Genomic DNA, 19,347 nt, shown 5'->3' with positions numbered 1-19,347 from the left:
GGAGAGAAAAATAAAAGACAAAAGTCAGAGAGGGATACAAACCTTAAGAGACTCTTAATCATAGGAAACAAACTGAGAGTTGATGGAAGGAAAGTGGGTAGGAGGATGGGTTAACTGGGTGATGGACATTAAGGAGGGCATGTAATGTGATGAGCACTGGGTGTTACAGAAGACTGATGAATCACTGAACTTTACCTCTGAAACTAATACTATACTGTATGTTATCTGAATTTAAATTTTAAAAAATAAAAGATAAAAAAATGAATTAAAAAAAGAAAATAAGAAAGTACATTAAGATGAGTATCAGCCAGAGCTGAGATTAGCTGGAACAAAACTGAATTTATTCTAAAAAGAACTTGGATTATCTTACTTTTCATTGTAATTTGGGTCTGTAATTCTAAAACTACCTTCTTGTACTCTAGGAGTGAGACAAAAATTCACCAATATTCTCAATAAAGAGAAAAATGGGAAAAAGTAAAAAAAAAAATTACAACATCTCCTACCCTACAAAAAATATAATGATAAAATATTGTGTAAGAAAAAATTTCTAGAATATTAGAAATACAAATGATACTAGAAAAAAAATCCTAACTAGCTTTTTAGTAGAAATTAGTCAGCTGATGCTAAAACTCATAGGTAATTGCAAAGGTACTAAAACAGTATTCTTCTTCAAGATCATTTGCCTGAAAGAAGACTTACTAAAAAGCTATAGTAATCAAGATAGTGTACTATTAATAAAAAGGCAAAAGACTAGAGCAACTAAAGAGAGTAGCCCAGAAATAAACCCACATACATAAAGCCAATTAAATATCGTGAAGGTAACAAAATAATTCAACAGGGAAAGAAAAGTTGCTTTTAAGAAATGGTGCTAGCAATCCATAAAAGAAAATTTGATAATTTGGACTTTATCAAAATTTACAATTTTTGTTTCAAAAGACACTACTTAAAAATGAAAAGTCAGGGGCGCCTGGATGGCTCAGTGGGTTAAAGCCTCTGCCTTCAGCTCAGGTCATGATCTCAGGGTCCTGGGATCGAGCCCCACATCGGGCTCTCTGCTCGGTGGGAAGCCTGCTTCCTTCTCTCTCTCTGCCTGCCTCTCTGCCTACTTGTGATCTCTGTATGTCAAATAAATAAATTAAATCTTTAAAAAAAAAAAAAAGAAAAGTCAAGGGATAGACTGGGAGGAAGATTTAAAAATCATTTACTGGGAGAAAATATTTGCAAATCATATATTGTAGCATAATATGTAAAAAAATTAAAAAAAAAAAAACAAAAACCTCCTAACTGGGTATTTATCCAAAGAAAACAAAATCACTAACTCAAAAAGATATTTGCACTTCATGCCCAGTGGAACATTATCCACAATAGCCAAGATATGGAAGAAACCTAAGTGTGCACTGATTCATGAATAAAGAAGACATGGTGGACACACACACACACACACACGAATATTATGCAGCCAAAACAAGGAATGGGATCATGACATCTGCAACAATTTGGATAGACCTAGGGGGTATTACACTAAGTGAAATAAGTCAACAGAGAAAGGCAATATCAGATGATTTCAATTATATGTGGAATCTAAAAACAGAACAAACAAACACACAGAAAAATCAGAAACAGACCCATAAACACAGAGAATACACTGATGGTCAGCAGACAGGAGCAGGGTGAGTGAAGGGGAGTGGGCAGTATAGCCTTCCAGTTATGGAATGAGTTAATCACAGGGATGAAAGGCACAGCATAGAGAATATAGTCAATGGTCCTGTAATGTTGTTATATGGTGACAGATGCAGCCACACTTACAGTGAGCACAGCATAATGTACAGAGAAACTGAGTCACTATATTGTACACCTGAAACTAATGCAACATTATGTGTCAACTATTCTTCAATTAAAAAAAAAAAAGACAGTAGGATGACCCAATTTTAAAATGCCTGAAAGATATGAATAGACTGAGTAAACCAAAGATACACTAAGGACTAAAAAGCATGAGAAGCATTGCTCAATATCACTAGCCATTTACGAAATGTAAGCTAAAATCTAATGAGACACCACTGTCCACCCACTAGCAGGCCATAGTCAAAAAAGAGAGAACAAGTGTTGGTAAGGATGTGTGGACACTGGAACCCTCCGACATTGCTGATGGAATATAAAATAGTATAGGCCCTTTGGAAAAGAACATGGCAGTTCCTTAAAAAATTAAACAAACTTACTATACAATCCAGCAATTATATTCTTAGAAATCTACCTAAAAGGGAACACCTGGATGGCTCAGTCAGTTAAGTGTCTGCCTTCAGCTCAGGTCATAATCCCAGGGTCTTGGGATTGAGTCCTGCATCAGGCTCCTTGCTCAGTGGAGAGCCTGCCTCTCCCTCTGCCTACACTCCTCCTGCTAGTGCTCTCTTGTTCTATCTGGCAAATAAATAAAATCTTTAAGAAAGAAAGGAATCTACCTAAGAAAATGAAATACATGTGAGCAAATGTTCTTAACAGCATTATTCATAAAAGCCAGTAACTAGAAATAATCCAAATATCCATCAACTGGTAAATGGATGAATAAAATGTGTTACATCCATAAAATAGAACAGAATTCAACAATTAAAAAAGAATGAACTACTGAAGACATTCTGCAACGTAGATACACCTCAAAGGCATTATGCAAATGAACAAAGCCAGACACAAAAGGCAGTATCTTGTACAATTCCCTTTATATGAAATGACCAGAAAAAGCAAATCAATAGAGACAGAAAATAGATTAGCTACTGCCTAGAACTGGAAGGAGGAATAGGTACTGACGTCTGGAATAAACTGAAGGTTAAAATCTTGCCTTTTGCAACAACATGGATGGAGCTACAGAGTAAAATGTTAAGCGAAATAAGGCAGTCAGAAAAGACCAATACCATATGATCCAATTAATATGTGAAATTTAAGAAACAAAACAAGCAAGCAAAGTGGGGAAAAAGAGAGAGAGAGACAAACCAAGAAACAGATTCCTAACTATAGAGAACAAACTGATGGTTACCAGAGGGGAGGGAAGTAGGGGAAAGGGGATATAGTGGATGGGATTAAAGAGTTCACTTAACATGATGAAGGGAAAAAAAAAAAATACATGAAATTATTTAAAAAAAAAAAATTCATGGGTTGAAATCCTAAACCCCAATGTGATATTAAGAAGTGGGGACTTTGGCAGTGATTAGATCATGAAAGTGAACAACTCACGAATGGGATTAGTTCCCTTATAAAAGACCCGCGAAATCTCTCCTGCCCTGTCTGCCATTTGAGGATACAACAAGAAAATGACGATCTAATCATGATGAGCACTGAATATTACATAGAATTGTTGAACCACTACATTGTACACCTGAAACTAATGGAACACTGTATGTTAAATAGACTGGAATTAAAGTTAAAAACTTAATTATAAAAATAAAAAAGAAAATTATTATCTCCAACCCAAAAGAGAGTCTTCACTAAGGACATGACCAGGCTGGCACCCTGATTCAGCCTTCTAGCCTCCAGAACTGTAAGACATTTCTCTTTATAAGCCATCCAGTCTATGATAATCTGTTACAGCAGCCCAAATGAAGCAAGACTGGCCAATGGACCCGAGGGATCTTTCTGTGGTGTTGGAAGTATTTTCAAACTGGACTATGGTATGACTGGCACACTCTAAATTAGAAAAGACATTAAAGTAGTTATTTTGACAATATTCTATATGTTCAAAGATTAAGTAGATTAATAGAATGTAAGAAAAGACCTGAATCAAATTTCTACAGGTGAAACAAAAATGTCTGAAATGAAAAATACACTGAATAAGATTAGGGGCAGATTAAACAGTACAGAAAAAAAAATAAGTGAACTTGAAAACAAGGCAATAAAAATTATCACACAGAGAAAAGAGGATGGTGGAAAAAAATGTACAGAGAATCCAGTGATCTGTGAGATATCCTTAAGATGCCTGGTAAATTTGTAACTGCAGTCCCAGAAGGATAGGGGAGGAACAGAAAAAACATTTGGAAAAACAAAGGTCATAAAAATCACTGAATTCTAATCAAAAACTGAATTTCCCCAAAAAGTACACAAGTTATTAAAATAAGTTATAATTTGGATTCCTTACATTTGGTCACAGCATAAATGTTACGTTTCTTCCTGTTCCCTATTGAACAAATATTTTTAAATTTTAATAAGTTAGTAAATTAATGTATACTATAATAATATGAATGAAAATAATTCACTTGAATAGTCAAGATCTGTATTCTTTTAAACTACGTATCTTGGGGTTCCTGGGTGGTTCAGTCGGTTAAGCATCCAACTCTTGATTTCGACCTGGGCCATAATCTGAGGGTTGTGAGATAAGCTCCCCCAACCCCATCCAGCTCCATACTGGGCATGGAACCTGCTTAAGATTCTCTCTCTCCTTCCCTCTCAAAAAACAAAAACAAAAAAACCCTGCATATCTTATTTTAAAGCTCTGTAGTATTTTTCCCCTTTACTCTCATACCCCCTTATTTCCTGAGAATTCATTCTCTTGGAATCTTTCCACTTAAAAGAATAAAATGCATAATAAAGTACAAAGAAATGAAAAGTGAGAACCAACCTGAAGTCTTGCGAGTTGTGCAGTCCGGGCTACTATTTTATTGTATGGTTCCACAATTTTTGCTTTCATCCTAAAGGAAAATAAAGAAGTGTGACAATAAAATCATCTTCAAAATATCAATGGTTAAACTTCTTTCCATTCCACTTATTAACAAAATGAACAGCAGTACCTATCGACAGCTCCCTGTAAAGCCCCAATTCTTGTCTGCATCATCTGAAGGACACCTGGGAAAACATAACAGTTTCCATTACTTTACAAATTTACAAGGGCTCCAACTGGGGAAAAAAATTATATTAAAAGAAAAAATCATACATATACACATACCCATATATAGAAAAATTTCAATTTTTTTCTGCCACCATTATAATTTAAGCAACCAGTATCTTTACCTGCACTATTTTTAAAGCCTTTAAGTAGTCTCTTCTCTTCTTACAATTCTTGTTTCACTAAACAAGTCTGACAAATGGAGAGTGACTGCATAAGGAGCACAGGGTTTTCCACTTGGGTGATGAAAAAATTCTGGAACTACATAGTAAAACTGTTGCACAACACTGTAAATGTAATTAATGGTACTTAATTGTATACTTTAAAATGGTTAAGTTTCATGTTCATGTGTATTGTACTATAGTCACAAAAGAAGCTTGAATGCTTTTTAAAGGTGCAAACTGGGGATATCTGAGTAGCTCAGTCGGTTAAGTGTCTGCCTTCGGCTCAGGTCATGATCCTAGGGTTCTGGGATCAAGTCCTGCATCAGGATCCTTGCTCTGTGGGGAGCCTGCTTCTCCTTCTACCTGCTGCTCTCCCTGATTATGTTCTCTCACTCTCACAAATAGATAAAATCTCCAAAGGTGCAAACTGTAGCCCAATATTCCCTGTTAAAACTCTTCTACAGTCTTCCCTTCACTTCCATGTCAAAACTGAAGTCCACAGCTTGGGCTTCAAGGCCCTGCACCACCTGGAAATGGTGTACTTTCTCTCCAGCACTCAGCTGCATCCCCAAGCTCCTACTAGATAAATGCCACTATTCAGCAAGCCTTGGCTTAACAGAAACAATTACTAAAAGATCCCCCAGCTAATTCAGGTTTTCTTTCTATTTTCTTCTACAGCAGACATTTCTTTCATGGCACTGACCACATTAGGTAATTACATATCTGCTTATATATCTGTTTAATATTTTACTCTCTCACTAATCCGTAAATTCCTGGAGGTTAGGGAAAGTATATTTTCATTCATTACTGTGTGACCTGAGCCTAACTCAGACTACTTCCAATGGCGATGAATATTTGTTCAATTAATTATATCCTAGGTAAGTAATGCACATGGATAACAAGGATAGTATCGCCTACTCTCTATATGAGATGGTTAATTTCATATACATGATGGTTAATTTCTTAAAAATGATTAAATTAACCAACATGATGGTTAATTTCTTAAAACTGTAAAAATATTATCAGGAAGACAGATCTTAAATCTTACTGTTTTATATACCTGAAAATAAACTTTTCAATATTACAGTTTTAATTATTTTGAACTCCACTCTTTAAAACACTTTTCACATTTAACTGGCATAGTTCTGGTTTTAAAACAATATTCTAAATAAACTTAGGTACAGAACTCTGTCATATATTAAATTAAGTAATATTAGAACTAATAAACATTATCAGATAGAATTATGCTTTAGTATAGCACAGTCCAATTTTTCTGCTGGTTTTATGGTTCCTTTACCTTAAACCGCCAGAAATGAACTTCTTTTATTTGTTATCACCATGTCCTCACATCTTATTTTTTCCACAACCTACTCTCAAACAGATTTCATACACACCACACCAAAATCAATCTTATCAAGGTCACCAGAAACCCCCAAGGTGCCAAATTCTATTGTCAGTTCTGTCTTTATCTTGCTCAAATTCTCTGAAATTCACAAGAGTCAAACCACTCCCTGCCTAAAACACTTTTTTTCCTCTGGGCTTCGAACTTTACACACTCTCTGGGTTTCTTCCTATTACATTAGTGGTTCCTCCTCCTCTGCTAGAGTCCTACATGCCAGAATACTCTAAGATTTCATCCTCTGTCATTTTCACTTCCCTGTCTACAATGTCTCTTAGGAACTTCACCTAATCCCAATGTTTTAAATACTACCTATTCAATAAAATACCAGTTTTATATACACACATCCACACATAGGTACACATATCTACAGAGATTTTTTATGTCAGCCTACCTATGTACACACACACACACATGCACACACAAATCTCTAGATCTGAACTTTTGTCAAATTAAGACACCCAAGATAACTTCTGCCCCACCCTCGCCCCATCAAAATTATAATCCTCTCCATTCTAACCCATCTCAGTTATCTATACCATCACCTATCCCTTTTTTCAGACTAAAATCTTAGGAATCATACTTGGTGACTTTTTTCCCTCGCCTCTTTCATCTCCCATCAACAAACCCCATCAGCTCTGCCCCCATTTTATGCCACCCACTTTCCTCTCTCACATCTACCACTCTTACCTGAGGCACCATCAACTCTCTTCTAGTATCTTCTAAACTGGTACCCCTGATTCTACTGATTTCTAAAAAGAAAACTTTTTAGAGCATTAGTCTTATATACCATACTCCTAATAAAAACCCTCCAATGGTTTACCACTACATTTAGAATGAAAAATCAAAATTCTTTTCCAGGAACCTCATCTACAATTCTCTCCTTTATTCATTAAATTCCTCTCACACTGGCCTTTTTTCTGTCCCTCATATAACCCATGTTAACTCCTACCTTCCCATTTATTGGTCTTTCAGCTTACCACACACTCTTCTTCCACTTTTCATGTGGTGGCTGTTTCTCATCATTCAGTTCTCAGCTTAAATGTCATCTTGTAAAAAAGGCCACCCCCTCCCGAGTATCCTAGCTAGTAAGGGACTCCCCTTCCTCCAACTAATAAACCATTTTATTTTCTTTGTGGAACTTAAAAATATCTGAAGTTTCCCATTTGTGTATTTTTTTTGTCTGCTTCCCTGCCTTAGAACAGAAGTTCCATAAGAACTGTGACTATCTATCGTTCATAAGTGCCTGGTACCTAACAAGTTCTCAGTTACTGTTTGAGTGAACAAATGAAGGAAGGAATGAGGATATCTCTTTTCAGTAAAATAGCATTAATTAAAAATACCTCTAAATCCCAAATCTACCTGTCTGGAACCTAGCAAATTATCAACTAATATATTTTTTAAAGATTTTATTTATTTATTTGAGAGAGAGAGAGAGCACGAGTGGGAAGGGGGGTAGAGGGGGAGGGAGAACCAGATTCCCACTGAGCAGGGAGCCCGATTTGGGACTCAATCCTAGGACCCTGAGACCATGGCCTGCGCCAAAGGCGGGCAATAAACCACTGAGCCAGCCAGGCACCCGCTCAACTAATATTTAAATAAATAAATAAATGAAAATGAATGGGGGCAACTTTTAATGAAATAGGTTCAATAAATGTACTGCTGAACTATTTACATGGCAAAATTCAATATTGGTGGTTAAAAAGCTGAAGTAGGGGTGCCTGGGTGGCTCAGTGGGTTAAAGCCTCTGCCTTCGGCTTGGGTCATGATCCCAAGGTCTTGGGATCGAGCTCCACATGGGGCTCTCTGCCTGCTTCTCTGCCTACTACTTGTGATCTCCATCTGATAAATAAATAAAATCTTAAAAAAAAAAAAAAGCTGATGAAGTAGAAGGTGGGATACTATTCATTTTCAAATACAGATCATGCTTATTTTTCAGGATCTCAACATACTAGTAAGTACTTAGAAATACACATAATGCCAAAATGAATACTACTTCAAATAATCAAATTCTACTAATTTGATTAGTAGAATACTACTAACACTAATTCAAGTTAATACTATTAATACTAATTCAAGTAATTCAAATTTGAATATTTATATTCAAACAATCCAGAGAAGATGCTTAAATTATCAAAAGAACTCAGAGAAGGCAGTCTTTGTACCTTATATACTCATCCAATGGATAGTCATTCTAACTCAGTCTAACCATACATTTTAAGTGTCGTGATCACTGAAAAGCATTTTGGGAAAAACAAGCACATTGTAGACCTAAATGTATATAAAAAAACCACAATGAGAACTATTTCTATTGTGATGATTCACCTACACCTAAATACACTCAGAATCAATGTACTACCAGCCATCCTTATAGGTTTTACAAATTAAAAAAATCACCCCTCATTTATTTTAAAAACAAATCACCATTAAAACAGGATATTATTTACCTGCTTCCAGAAACACATAAAATGATATAAGATTAAAAATAGTTCATTTCCAACAGGAAGTGGTCAGTACTCAGTTTTCCCAAGAACATAGTCTGATATCCAATTAAATATTCAAGTAACAAACTATTATTCCCTCAAATACTAAGTTCTTCATCAGGATGTCTGAGAAACAGTATACATGCTGAGAATAAGTTAACACCTTTGAGTGCATAAGAAATAAGGGGAAGCATTGAAGCATGAAAGCATATTGCATCCCAGAAAGCAATATCCTTCCATGCCAAGAATTTGATCAACATAGGGAAAATCACTTAGTTTTCTTTTAATGTGTAAAGATTAATAATAGTAATCACAACACAAGTGATAATGTAAAACATGTTATTAACATTCCATAAGATGTAGTTTAATTTAATCAAGAGACAATGAAAAATTCATAAAAGATTTATCTAATCAAAAATACTAAGATTCATAAAAATATAAATCCAATGTATTATTCTTTTTTTAAGATTTTATTTATTTAGAGAGAAAGAGGGAGCGCTTGCGCACATGCGTGAAGGTGAGGGGAACAAGAATCTCAAGCAGACTCTGCACTGAGCACAGAGCCTGACTTGGGGCCTAATCTTGCAACCCTGAGATTATGACCTGAGCTGAATCAAGAGTCGGATGCTTAACCAACTGAGCCACCCAGGCGCCCCCAATATATTATTATTCTATTATAACTTCATTGAAAAAAGTTTCAAAGAAAGCCAAAAATAAGGAAAGTATTCAAGTCTACCTCCACTATTATTCACTCTGGTGGTATTGATGTTTTCATTAATTAACAATTTTATGTTAATTTTACAGAGGCACTAAATATATACCAGGAATTGTTCTAACCATTTTTCTAATTCACTTAGCCCTCAAAATAACACCATCCAGGTACATTTTAATACTCTTCCCTTGGGGGCGCCTGGGTGGCTCAGTTGGTTAAAGCCTCTTCCTTTGGCTCAGGTCATGATCTCAGGGTCCTGGGATGGAGCCCCGCATCAGGCTCTCTGCTCAGTGGGGAGCCTGCTTCCCCCCCGCCCACAACTGCCTCTCTCTCTGCCTACTTATGATCTCTGTCAAATAAATAAATAAAATCTTAAAAAATAAAATGATACTCCTCCTTTTCAGATAAAAGGGAGCCATACAAAGGTTAAATAACTTGTCCATAGTCACATATCTACTAAGTGGCAAAGCAAGGATTTGAACCCAGATAGTTTAGCTCAGAGGTCAATAAAGTTTTTATTAAAGTTTTGTTGGGACATAATGATAATCATTTACATATTATCTGGCTACTTTCACACTGAAATAGCAGAGTTTAGTAGCTAAAACAGAAATAGTATGGCCTCCAAAGTCTAAAATATTTACTATCTGACGCTTAACAGTAAAAGTTTGCCAGTCCCTGGTCTAGCTCAATCTAATTTATAGTACTTAATGGAAACATACCTTCCAAAGACTCAATACCAGTTGCTTGTGCTAATAAATCTTCATGCCTTGCAACAACCTGAAAATCAAGAATTTGCTGTTGAGTATTGGATATTTTTCTTTGTAACTACAAGGAAGAATAAAGGTCTCTCTCCATAGAGGAAGGCACAAACACCAACACAGAAGAAAAAAATACATGTGATAAGGGTACATTTGAGATGAGTTATTAGCAGAAACAAACATGCTTATAAGTGAACATAGAGCCGAAGAAGTCACAGCCTTTTCACCAGCCCTTGCTTTCTTAATGGGAGGTGCAGGTAGAATAGTGCCAAAATTGGGGGGAAAAAAAAAACAGCTAATTTTTGCAATCCTATTATGTCTTCCTTGTAAAAATGTTTTTTAAACATTAGGTTCTCTTAGTTCTTGAACTTAATTCAGCATATTCTAATCTGAAAACATAACACAGAGTCAGCACCCACCTATCCCTAAACATCTCTCTGCTTTCAGTTTCCCAGGGTCATAGCAAATCCCTTTCCCTGCGCAAGACTGATTTTTTAAATGAAAATTAAAAGAATCTCAAGCAGACTCTGCACTGAGGACAGAGCCTGACTTGGGGCCTAATCTTGCAATCCTGAGATTATGACCCGAGCTGAATCAAGAGTCGGATGCTTAACCAACTGAGCCACCCAGGCTTTTTTGATGTGAATGATCACATCAAAAACCCAAAAAGCTTAAGAGGTAAAGACCACATGCAAGAGATTCCTAGAAACATCAAGAAATCATGAGTAATCATTATTCTTTAGAATAATTCGAAAATCGTTATCATTTTGTACCTTTTCAATTCCAATGAAGAAGTTGTGTCCTATCTAGGCTGGAAACTGAAGCTCCTAGTCAGCAAGGATTCATTCACTGGAACCCCTACTACCTCCACTTTGCCCTGTTTCAGATATCACTGTTATTCTATCAAGTCCCTTTCTACCACAGCCATCTAAATTAACTACTAATTTTGGTTTCCTGTGTCTGTTAAGATGGCCAGAACATGTCTGAATTCTCCCCAGGCCACTGATACAGTCATCGGTCTGTCCATCCTAACAAGACTAAATTTAATCCTCTATTCATCTTTTTTCTGTGTGAAGAATACTTTGAAAATGTTGAAACTCCTAAAGCAAGACTTCCATAAATTCCCCTGCAGCCAGCTGGATGAATTTCCAAGAGATCTGAAGACAGAAAAGAAAGGAATGCTATCTTCTTATTGTCTCAGCTAGTAATGAGCAAGGTCCTGACACCTGAATTTAGAGATGGTTGGAAAAACTGTATCAATCATTCTAGAATTTAGTTACCGGATACCCCGAGGCAGAATTTTAGCAGTGGCATGGGAGGTAAGGGCTGGAGCTTCCAGGCCTCCGCACTGCATCTATGAAAGCAGATCCTTCAACTCAGTTCACTGGCTGACTTCAGAAGCATCCAGTTCTCTGTATTAAACACCTTCCTTCTTTCAATACCTAGAGTGGTTTCTGTTTCCTGTCCAAAGCTCCAACTAATACATACTTCATCACATCTTCTATTATTTTATTCATCTCAACGATATTTAAAACAAAATTTATGGGTTTGGTTAGCATTATCCCGATTCTTCTTCTGCAGAGAAACAATTATAGCAGGTTCAGGGCCCATACTAGACCTCTACTTCATATTCCAAATTACCGTAAGTATAATTTGTCCCCTGTAAGAGATGTTAAACAAACTTTTGGTTTTTACTGATTCCTTCAAAGAAGGTACTGCATGCAAGGAATAAAGAAAATACCAATCATATTACTCAGCCATAAAAAAAGAATGAAATCTTGCCATTTGCAACAATGTAGATAGAGCTAGAGAATATTTGCTAAGCAAATTAAGTCAGAGAAACACAAATACCTTATGATTTCATACATATACAGAATTTTTTTAAAGATTTTATTTATTTATTTGTCAGACAGAGAGAGAGAGAGAGAGAGCACTGGCAGATGGAGGCAGAGGGAGAAGCCGGCTCCCCACGGAGCAAGGAGCCTGATGTGGGACTTGATCCCAGGATGCTGGGATCATGACCTGAGCCGAAGGCAGCTGCTCAACCAACTGAGCCACCCGGGCGTCCCCATATACAGAATTTAAAAAGCAAACATGAACATGGCAGGGGGAGAAAGAGAGGCAAACCAGGAAAAAGACTCTTAACTACAGAGAACAAATTGAGGGTTGCTGGAGGAGAGGTGGGCAGGGGGAGGGCTAGATGGATGACAGAGATTAAGGAGGGGACTTATGATGAGCACTGGGTGGGGAGTATGAGTGACAAATCACTAAATTCTATAGCTAAGACTAATATTACATCATATGTTAACTGGAATTTAAATAAAACCTTGGGGGAGAAAAATAAAATAATAACCATAAAAAAACAACAACAAAAAAAAGGAATTTCAGGTGGCTATTATAAAAAGCCACCCCTGAGAACCCTAGGCAGAGTTAAGTGCATTTTCTCCTGCTTTTATGAATGCTTCCTACTATTCTAAATAAAACAGGCATCACTTCCCTGTCATTATTTCTCTCTGTATCTGCCACTGGTCTTTGAGTCCTTGGAGAGCTGGGAAATATGTTCATTTTTCTATCCCCACAGCCTAATGTGAATCCTGACAATTAAAGTATACAACTAAATGTGTAATTAAAATACATAATATATAATCACAGTTAAAGTGACCTTAGAAGTCATCCCAGTCCTAAGCTACTCTTTCAACTGATAAAGTACAATATAAAAAATTTAAATGAATACATATCATGTTATAACAGATCTAAGTTTCCTGGTAAACAGTCCATATACTTATGCATTTGTTCATTCAATTAAATATTTATTAAGTGCCTACTCTACAAAAGCCAAAATAGGAAGTATACTATAAAACTCCCTATAAAATTACAGAATTAGGGCGCCTGGGTGGCTCAGTGGGTTAAGCTGCTGCCTTCGGCTCAGGTCATGATCTCAGGGTCCTGGGATCGAGTCCCGCATTGGGCTCTCTGCTCAACAGGGAGCCCGCTTCCCTCTCTCTCTCTCTCTCTGCCTGCCTCTCCATTACTTGTGATTTTTCTCTGTCAAATAAATAAATAAATAATCTTAAAAAAAAATTACAGAATTATAGAAAAGGAAGGAACCTTTAAGATCTTCCACTATAATCTCTTCCTCCTTATTCACTCCAACCCATTTAATAGATTTCCTTTTTTAAAAGCAAAACTCAGAGACATTAAGGTACCAGCACAGTTAAGATTGGGACCCATCTCCTAATTCCCCATATTGTGTTCTTTCTACCACAAACTTGTCAACTTTCTAGAATTTCAGCAAATATTACACTGTTTCATAAAGTGGAAAGTGCCAATGGGAACACACCAATTTTTCCTATTCACACTGTTCTACTTCCAAAAGTCCATTTTCTATTACTTTTATCAAAGGCTTCCATTTTTCACCTACTTATATCACTGCACATCTGTTAAGGAGATGAAAGCAAAGTATGAACAACAGCTTTTGGAGAGATGGGTACGTTAGTTTTTCATCTAACGAAAAGTAGTTTATAGAAAACTTTTCAAAAACATACTTTGAAAAATAAGCCACACTGGTAAGTTACACATTTGCTCATTTAAATATGCATTTAGATTAAATAGTAAAAGTATTACAAGTGATAAATTATTTTATCTTTAGGTTGAAGAATCCAGATGATCCAGAAGATTGGCAATACCTGTAGGTGTAGTTCTTTATCCAACTGACTGATTCCTTGGGCAAGTTTTGCTAGTTGTTCAGCAATTACGGCTTGATGAATAGACTGGGAAGTATAAGTCTTTACATCAAAGTCTTCATTTAAAAAATCCCTGTAACACTCTAGGGGGAAAAAATAAGGAAAAGTCTTTCATTGTTAATTGCACTGCACTAAACCACAGATAACAGACAACAAAACCAATATAGATAACATACTTCGACCTTTTTATACACTAAGAACTGCTGTAAATGGGAAGAGAGTGGTAACATTCACTGAGAGCTTACTGTAGGCCAGGCACTGACCCATACACTTTAAACATATTAGCACTTTCAACCTCACACAACCCTGCTGGAACTATCATTTCCCCCATTTCACAGATGAAGAGACAGGTAAAGACAGGACACGCAACTTGCCCAACCTGTCTGAGATACGAATGCAGGTTGCAGAGCCCACAGTCTGAACCCCTATATTACACTGCTGAAAGTTAACTTTTACCAGAGAGTCGAAAGGAACATATAAGAGTAGAAGACTAAAAATTAACTACTAACCATAGCCTTTAATGCAAGAATACAAGGTCACTGACAATGACAACAGGCAAATTGACTATATTTGACATTTATGGTCTCAAATATCTCTAAATCAATGCACAAATGCTGTCATAATAAAGTGAATCTGGAATTTTTATAGAAATAGGCAAACATAACTTTCAGGTGTTACTGAAACTAAGGATTTATGGTTGAAATAAGTAAATGGAAAGACAGCCTATGTTCAAAAAAGACCCTTACTAAACACAAAAAAAGTAATGATGCTAGATGTTAAGCTATCTTCCAGTACAGAAACCCAAAGATCTGTGGGTGAAAGTCAAATGGAGAGAATTAAGAGTTAAAAATCATTATGTAGAAGTGAGCTCAGGGTAGGTAGAAAACCACTACCTTCCACCCATGTGGGAGATACAGGTAAAACTACCCTGACAGAGATTGTAAAACTAACCGGCAAAATGGAGTCCCTATCAGACAATTTCTATTGTCTCTATCCATATAATGCATGCTCCATAAGGGCAAGGACTTTGTTTTGTTTACTCCCACATCCCTAGAGCCTGAGCAATGCCTGACACATGGCAGGTGTTCTGGACCAGTTGAATGAATAAATTCATCTATATATGACCTGGAAGTAGCATTCTGCAAAGAACAAAGATTCATTCTTGATGAATCTCAAAGTGAAAGAAAAACTACTACTTTGGCCTTAATTCTGGGAGTCCCATGTCCTTCCAGTTTGCCAAGGAGTTTTCAGGATTAAAGATCCTGCAAGGCAGCCAAGTGGAGAAGGCTACTCCAAGAAGAATGAAGGTGTAGAGGCAGCAAATGCCAGAGCGTATTTTGAGAAAGAAGGGCAACACTGACGTCAGTGTGTCTAGATCACACTGCTGGGCAGAAGGGGAAAGAATAATAGGAGTTGAGGTTCCAAAGGAAGGCTAAGGGCAATTTAAAAAGATACTGGTAAGACTTCTAAAATGTTCAGACTATATCTCATTAAGGTTAAAGATGAGAAAGAGCACTGTCAGCTTTGTGTTTTAGTTTCTGGCAGCAGAGCAGAGGATGACTGAAAAGGGATTAGTCACCCAGTGATGTGCTGGAGCTGCCTCATATTGGCTCCTGAGAGCCAACAGTTCAATTCTCAGGAACTGTGTGAGCTAGGGGACATCACATGTAGGCATCTAAAAAATGACCAGGTTGAAAGTATTTATACCATGGAAACTGGCATACACTACAAAATCAGGGCTTTTCCTATTGTATCAGAAAGGTGGTTTACCAGCACACTCATGTAATAGAGCTGCCGAAGCCAGCAGTAGGGTGCTCTGTTAACAGCCCAAGAGACATGATGAAGGCCTAAGACAGTGATCCTAAAAAAAAAGAAAATGACTAAGTTGACAAATATTCGGACACTATAATGTGTAGGACTTAGAGACAAGCTGAAAATGGGTGATTAGGTAGAGCAAGAAGTATAGGGATGATTCCCAAGATTCTTGACTGAGTAACTGACACAGGGAATTCAGCTTTGCATTAAGTTCGACCACTAGGCATCTTTGCATAAAGATAAAATTGATCATATTGCTGCCTCCAAGGAACTCATCATCTACATGGGGAAAAAAGCACATATTTAACTAACCACATACAATCGATGGTAACAGAGAAGGTTAGAGGAAAAGGGTAAAAAAAAGTGAAATAATCCCACCTTTTCACATGTAGCACCTGAACTATTTGTTCATATGTAACTTTTGGTAAGTAAAACTAATCGTGCCTGTTCACTATCAAGATAGAAATGTCCAGTAGACAGTAATCGTATAGTTTAGAAGAGAGGTAAGGACCATGTATGTGTGTATTTGTATACAACTATATTAATTTTGAAACCTTGAAAAAAAATGATTTAGGAATGAATTTTAGAATGCACAAAAAGGGAAATGGAGAAGACTGAGTTCAGAAGCCAGACAAACACCAAAAATCTGGAAGTAGATGGGGAAAATGAAAGCAATCAAGGAGACGAAGGAACGTTCAGAGAGAAAGAAAAACAAGAAAGAATGGCAAGGGACGGTTTAGAGAAAGTAAGTGGTAAGTGGCATCAAAGATCTTACAAAGATCAAACAGTGAAGGCTGAATACAGGCCATTGGACTTGGCATTTGAGGAGTGATTGTCCATCAGAAGAAAAGTCATATAATGCTTCTATTTTACAGTTGTCTCATTCCCATAGGAGGTGTATCAGAAACAGCCCACAAATTATTCCAACTATGCATCTGCTCACCAACCCTATCAATCCTATCCTCTACCAGTGGCAGATCCTGTACATACTGAATCACTATTACGGACAGAAATGTTTAATATTTTAGGAATGTTGCAGAGAATGGGTGAAGTGAACCACTGAATTAGGGGCAAACTGAAGATGACTAGCAATCAAAGAAACTTGGAAAAGAGCACTTAGAGAATTAGGAATTTTTTTTTTAAGCACACAACTCACAAGTCACATGAAAAGAAATATTTCAAGAAGAGTCAAACCCCTTTTACAAGTTCAAGTAAGGTATGAATCAAAAAGTATCCATTTGATTTAATCACAAAGAGGTCATTAGAGACCTTGGCAAAGAGATTTCAATGGCATAGAATGAAGGTGACTGGGTCCTTGAGGAGACAGGAAAAAAAAAAGACTCAGAACACAGGAGGAAGACCATCCTTAGAAGCAGAGATTCCGTCTAGAAAGCCTTTCTTGACAGTTCGCTAATCACTCCCCATTATCATCCTCCTCTGTATTGTTTGGCTTTGTACACAACGCTGCTATCCAGCAACACTATATTAGAATGCTTAACTTTACAGCTTACAAGATTATTATCCTTTACTAAAATGGCAAGCTGCTTGAGGTTGAAAATTGCACACATATCAGGAGTTCAAAACTTGGTTAAATGGAATTTAAATCAAGATACAGAGATGCACTGGACAGAGATTCTAACCTAGAGAATCTAACACAATCAGGTTCAAAAACACCTCATCAGAAAGTTTTGACAAAAGTATATACATTATCAGAAGGCAAGGAATTAAGGGCAATAATATGCAACACTCAGAGGAAAACAGTAATTTAGAATGTTATTTCATTCGTTTATAACCTACTTTGATCTGCAAATGTGTGCAAATACTTACTGTGATGTTCATTAAAAAGTGTGCGCATACGCTTATTGTGATGTTCAATTATAAAAATTTATTCTGCACCCACCATAAGAAAGGTACCATTATTAACTGTGCAGTAAAAATGCAGTTCTACAATATAGCAGAAAAAGTCAGGCACACAAATTATTTTCAATACCTGGTGGAACGTGATGGCAATTAGGGAAGAAAATTAAGAACAGATGAGAAGAACTGTGAACTTTATTCTGAAGGATAAGAGATTCGCGGCGTGTTAACTGAATTAATACAACTTAATGTACTTCTCAAATGTCCTATGTTTAACTTATTTCCTACAGTTTTCCTCTGTCCAAAACTATCAATAAATTGCTATATTCAATACATATGGTTAATCCCTGCCTGAACTAATGTTCTGAACTCGTCCCCATGCATGCTTGTGGATAAACGCCTTGTAAAAAACTAGGCTGCGAGTGGGCCACCTGTGTAACCCGAGAATTTGTTAAGAGAGGGATGCTTCCAACTCCACTTTAAAATGAAGCTTTTTTTAACATTAAGAGCTGTCATCTATCTGTTCTAGGTCTTTCACTCTTCATGGGATGCAACGCTTTCTCCAATTGCGGCTGTCAACCTGGGTCACCGGAGTGCGGCAGTCCCAGGACTTCAGAGAAACCTCAAATGCAGGAAGGGTAGAGTTGAAATGAGGAACAACCAGAAATTAAATGTCCCCTGGACACACGGAAGGAAAGGGGTCTGTTAGTCTCTGGAGAAACAGGTTGGCGAGGCCAGCACCCAGACGCCAGGGGGCCGGGCGGGGGGGGAGTGGTCACGTCCAGACCGGAAAACTTTCTGGCAAGCGACGGGTTGAGTCTACCACCCCGGTCCAGGTGCGGAACAGGACAGTCCCCGGACCCACCACCCAGCCAGACCCAGACTCCTTACCGTCCTGCAGAAGCTCCCGGACTGTCGCTGTCACCGCCCCAGAGCCCAGAGCCCCTTGGCCAGCCACAGCGACGCCGCCGTCACCACCTTCCATGTTGGCAGGTGCCTGGGTGATGGCGTCAGCAGCCGGTTCGCCCCGCCCGGGTGGTGACGCTTAATGCCGGCGCCGCCGGCTCCGCCCAGTCCGCGGCTCCTGGCCAGCGTGGAGAATCGGCTCAGCGGCAGCAGCTGCACGAATCCCGGCTGAGAGCAGCGTGGGGCCCAGAGCTGGCGAGCGCCCAGGGCCTGACGCGCGGGGGAAGCCGAGGTCACGGCGCCGTGCGCCGTGTCCTGTAGCGCCCCTGGGCTAGGCGTCGTTCCACCGGCTGAAGAGAAGGTGGGCGCGGGAACCTGGCAGAAGCGCTGATCTCTGTGCAAGTATTTAACCTGAGAACAGGGGCCTCTCGAAGGAGGCTGGACAGGAGAGCGGAGGTTTCTGGGAGCTTCGCTTGCACTCCACAGACACAGCTGGGGGAATTAGTAACTCCCCAGCCTTTTCTGTCACACGCCTTGGCTAATGGTCTTGGGGTAGAGGCTGGCGGGAAAGCTTGGGAAAGAAAGTTGCGGGAATGAATACTAAAGCAGAGTTAGGGAGAGCCGAAGGTTGGTGAAGAAGGAAGAC

The 19,347-nt window shown here is 38.0% G+C and overlaps 1 protein-coding gene across 2 annotated transcripts in view; it reads right to left on the bottom strand.

Annotated features, from left to right (window-relative positions):
• The window catches only part of COG5 (component of oligomeric golgi complex 5), a 295,721-nt gene extending 276,882 nt beyond the window's left edge, over nucleotides 1-18,839 (bottom strand). For both annotated transcript variants that reach the window (XM_045089660.1, XM_004739536.3), the window contains exons 1-5: nucleotides 18,687-18,839; nucleotides 14,067-14,206; nucleotides 10,342-10,399; nucleotides 4,770-4,824; nucleotides 4,601-4,670 (exon numbers count right to left, since the gene is read on the bottom strand). In XM_045089660.1, the coding sequence (XP_044945595.1) occupies nucleotides 4,601-4,670; nucleotides 4,770-4,824; nucleotides 10,342-10,399; nucleotides 14,067-14,206; nucleotides 18,687-18,780 (417 nt within the window). In that variant the 5' untranslated portion in view covers nucleotides 18,781-18,839. The remainder of the gene's footprint in view (nucleotides 1-4,600; nucleotides 4,671-4,769; nucleotides 4,825-10,341; nucleotides 10,400-14,066; nucleotides 14,207-18,686) is intronic.
• Between the last annotated feature and the right edge of the window lie 508 nt (nucleotides 18,840-19,347).

The sequence above is a fragment of the Mustela putorius genome, unplaced genomic scaffold (genome assembly GCF_011764305.1).
Source record: "Mustela putorius furo isolate JIRA1106 unplaced genomic scaffold, ASM1176430v1.1 tig00003845_pilon_pilon_pilon, whole genome shotgun sequence".
Taxonomy (NCBI): Eukaryota; Metazoa; Chordata; class Mammalia; order Carnivora; family Mustelidae; genus Mustela; species Mustela putorius.
Note: the sequence above shows the minus strand (reverse complement) of the source record. Positions and strands in the feature narration are given on the sequence as shown.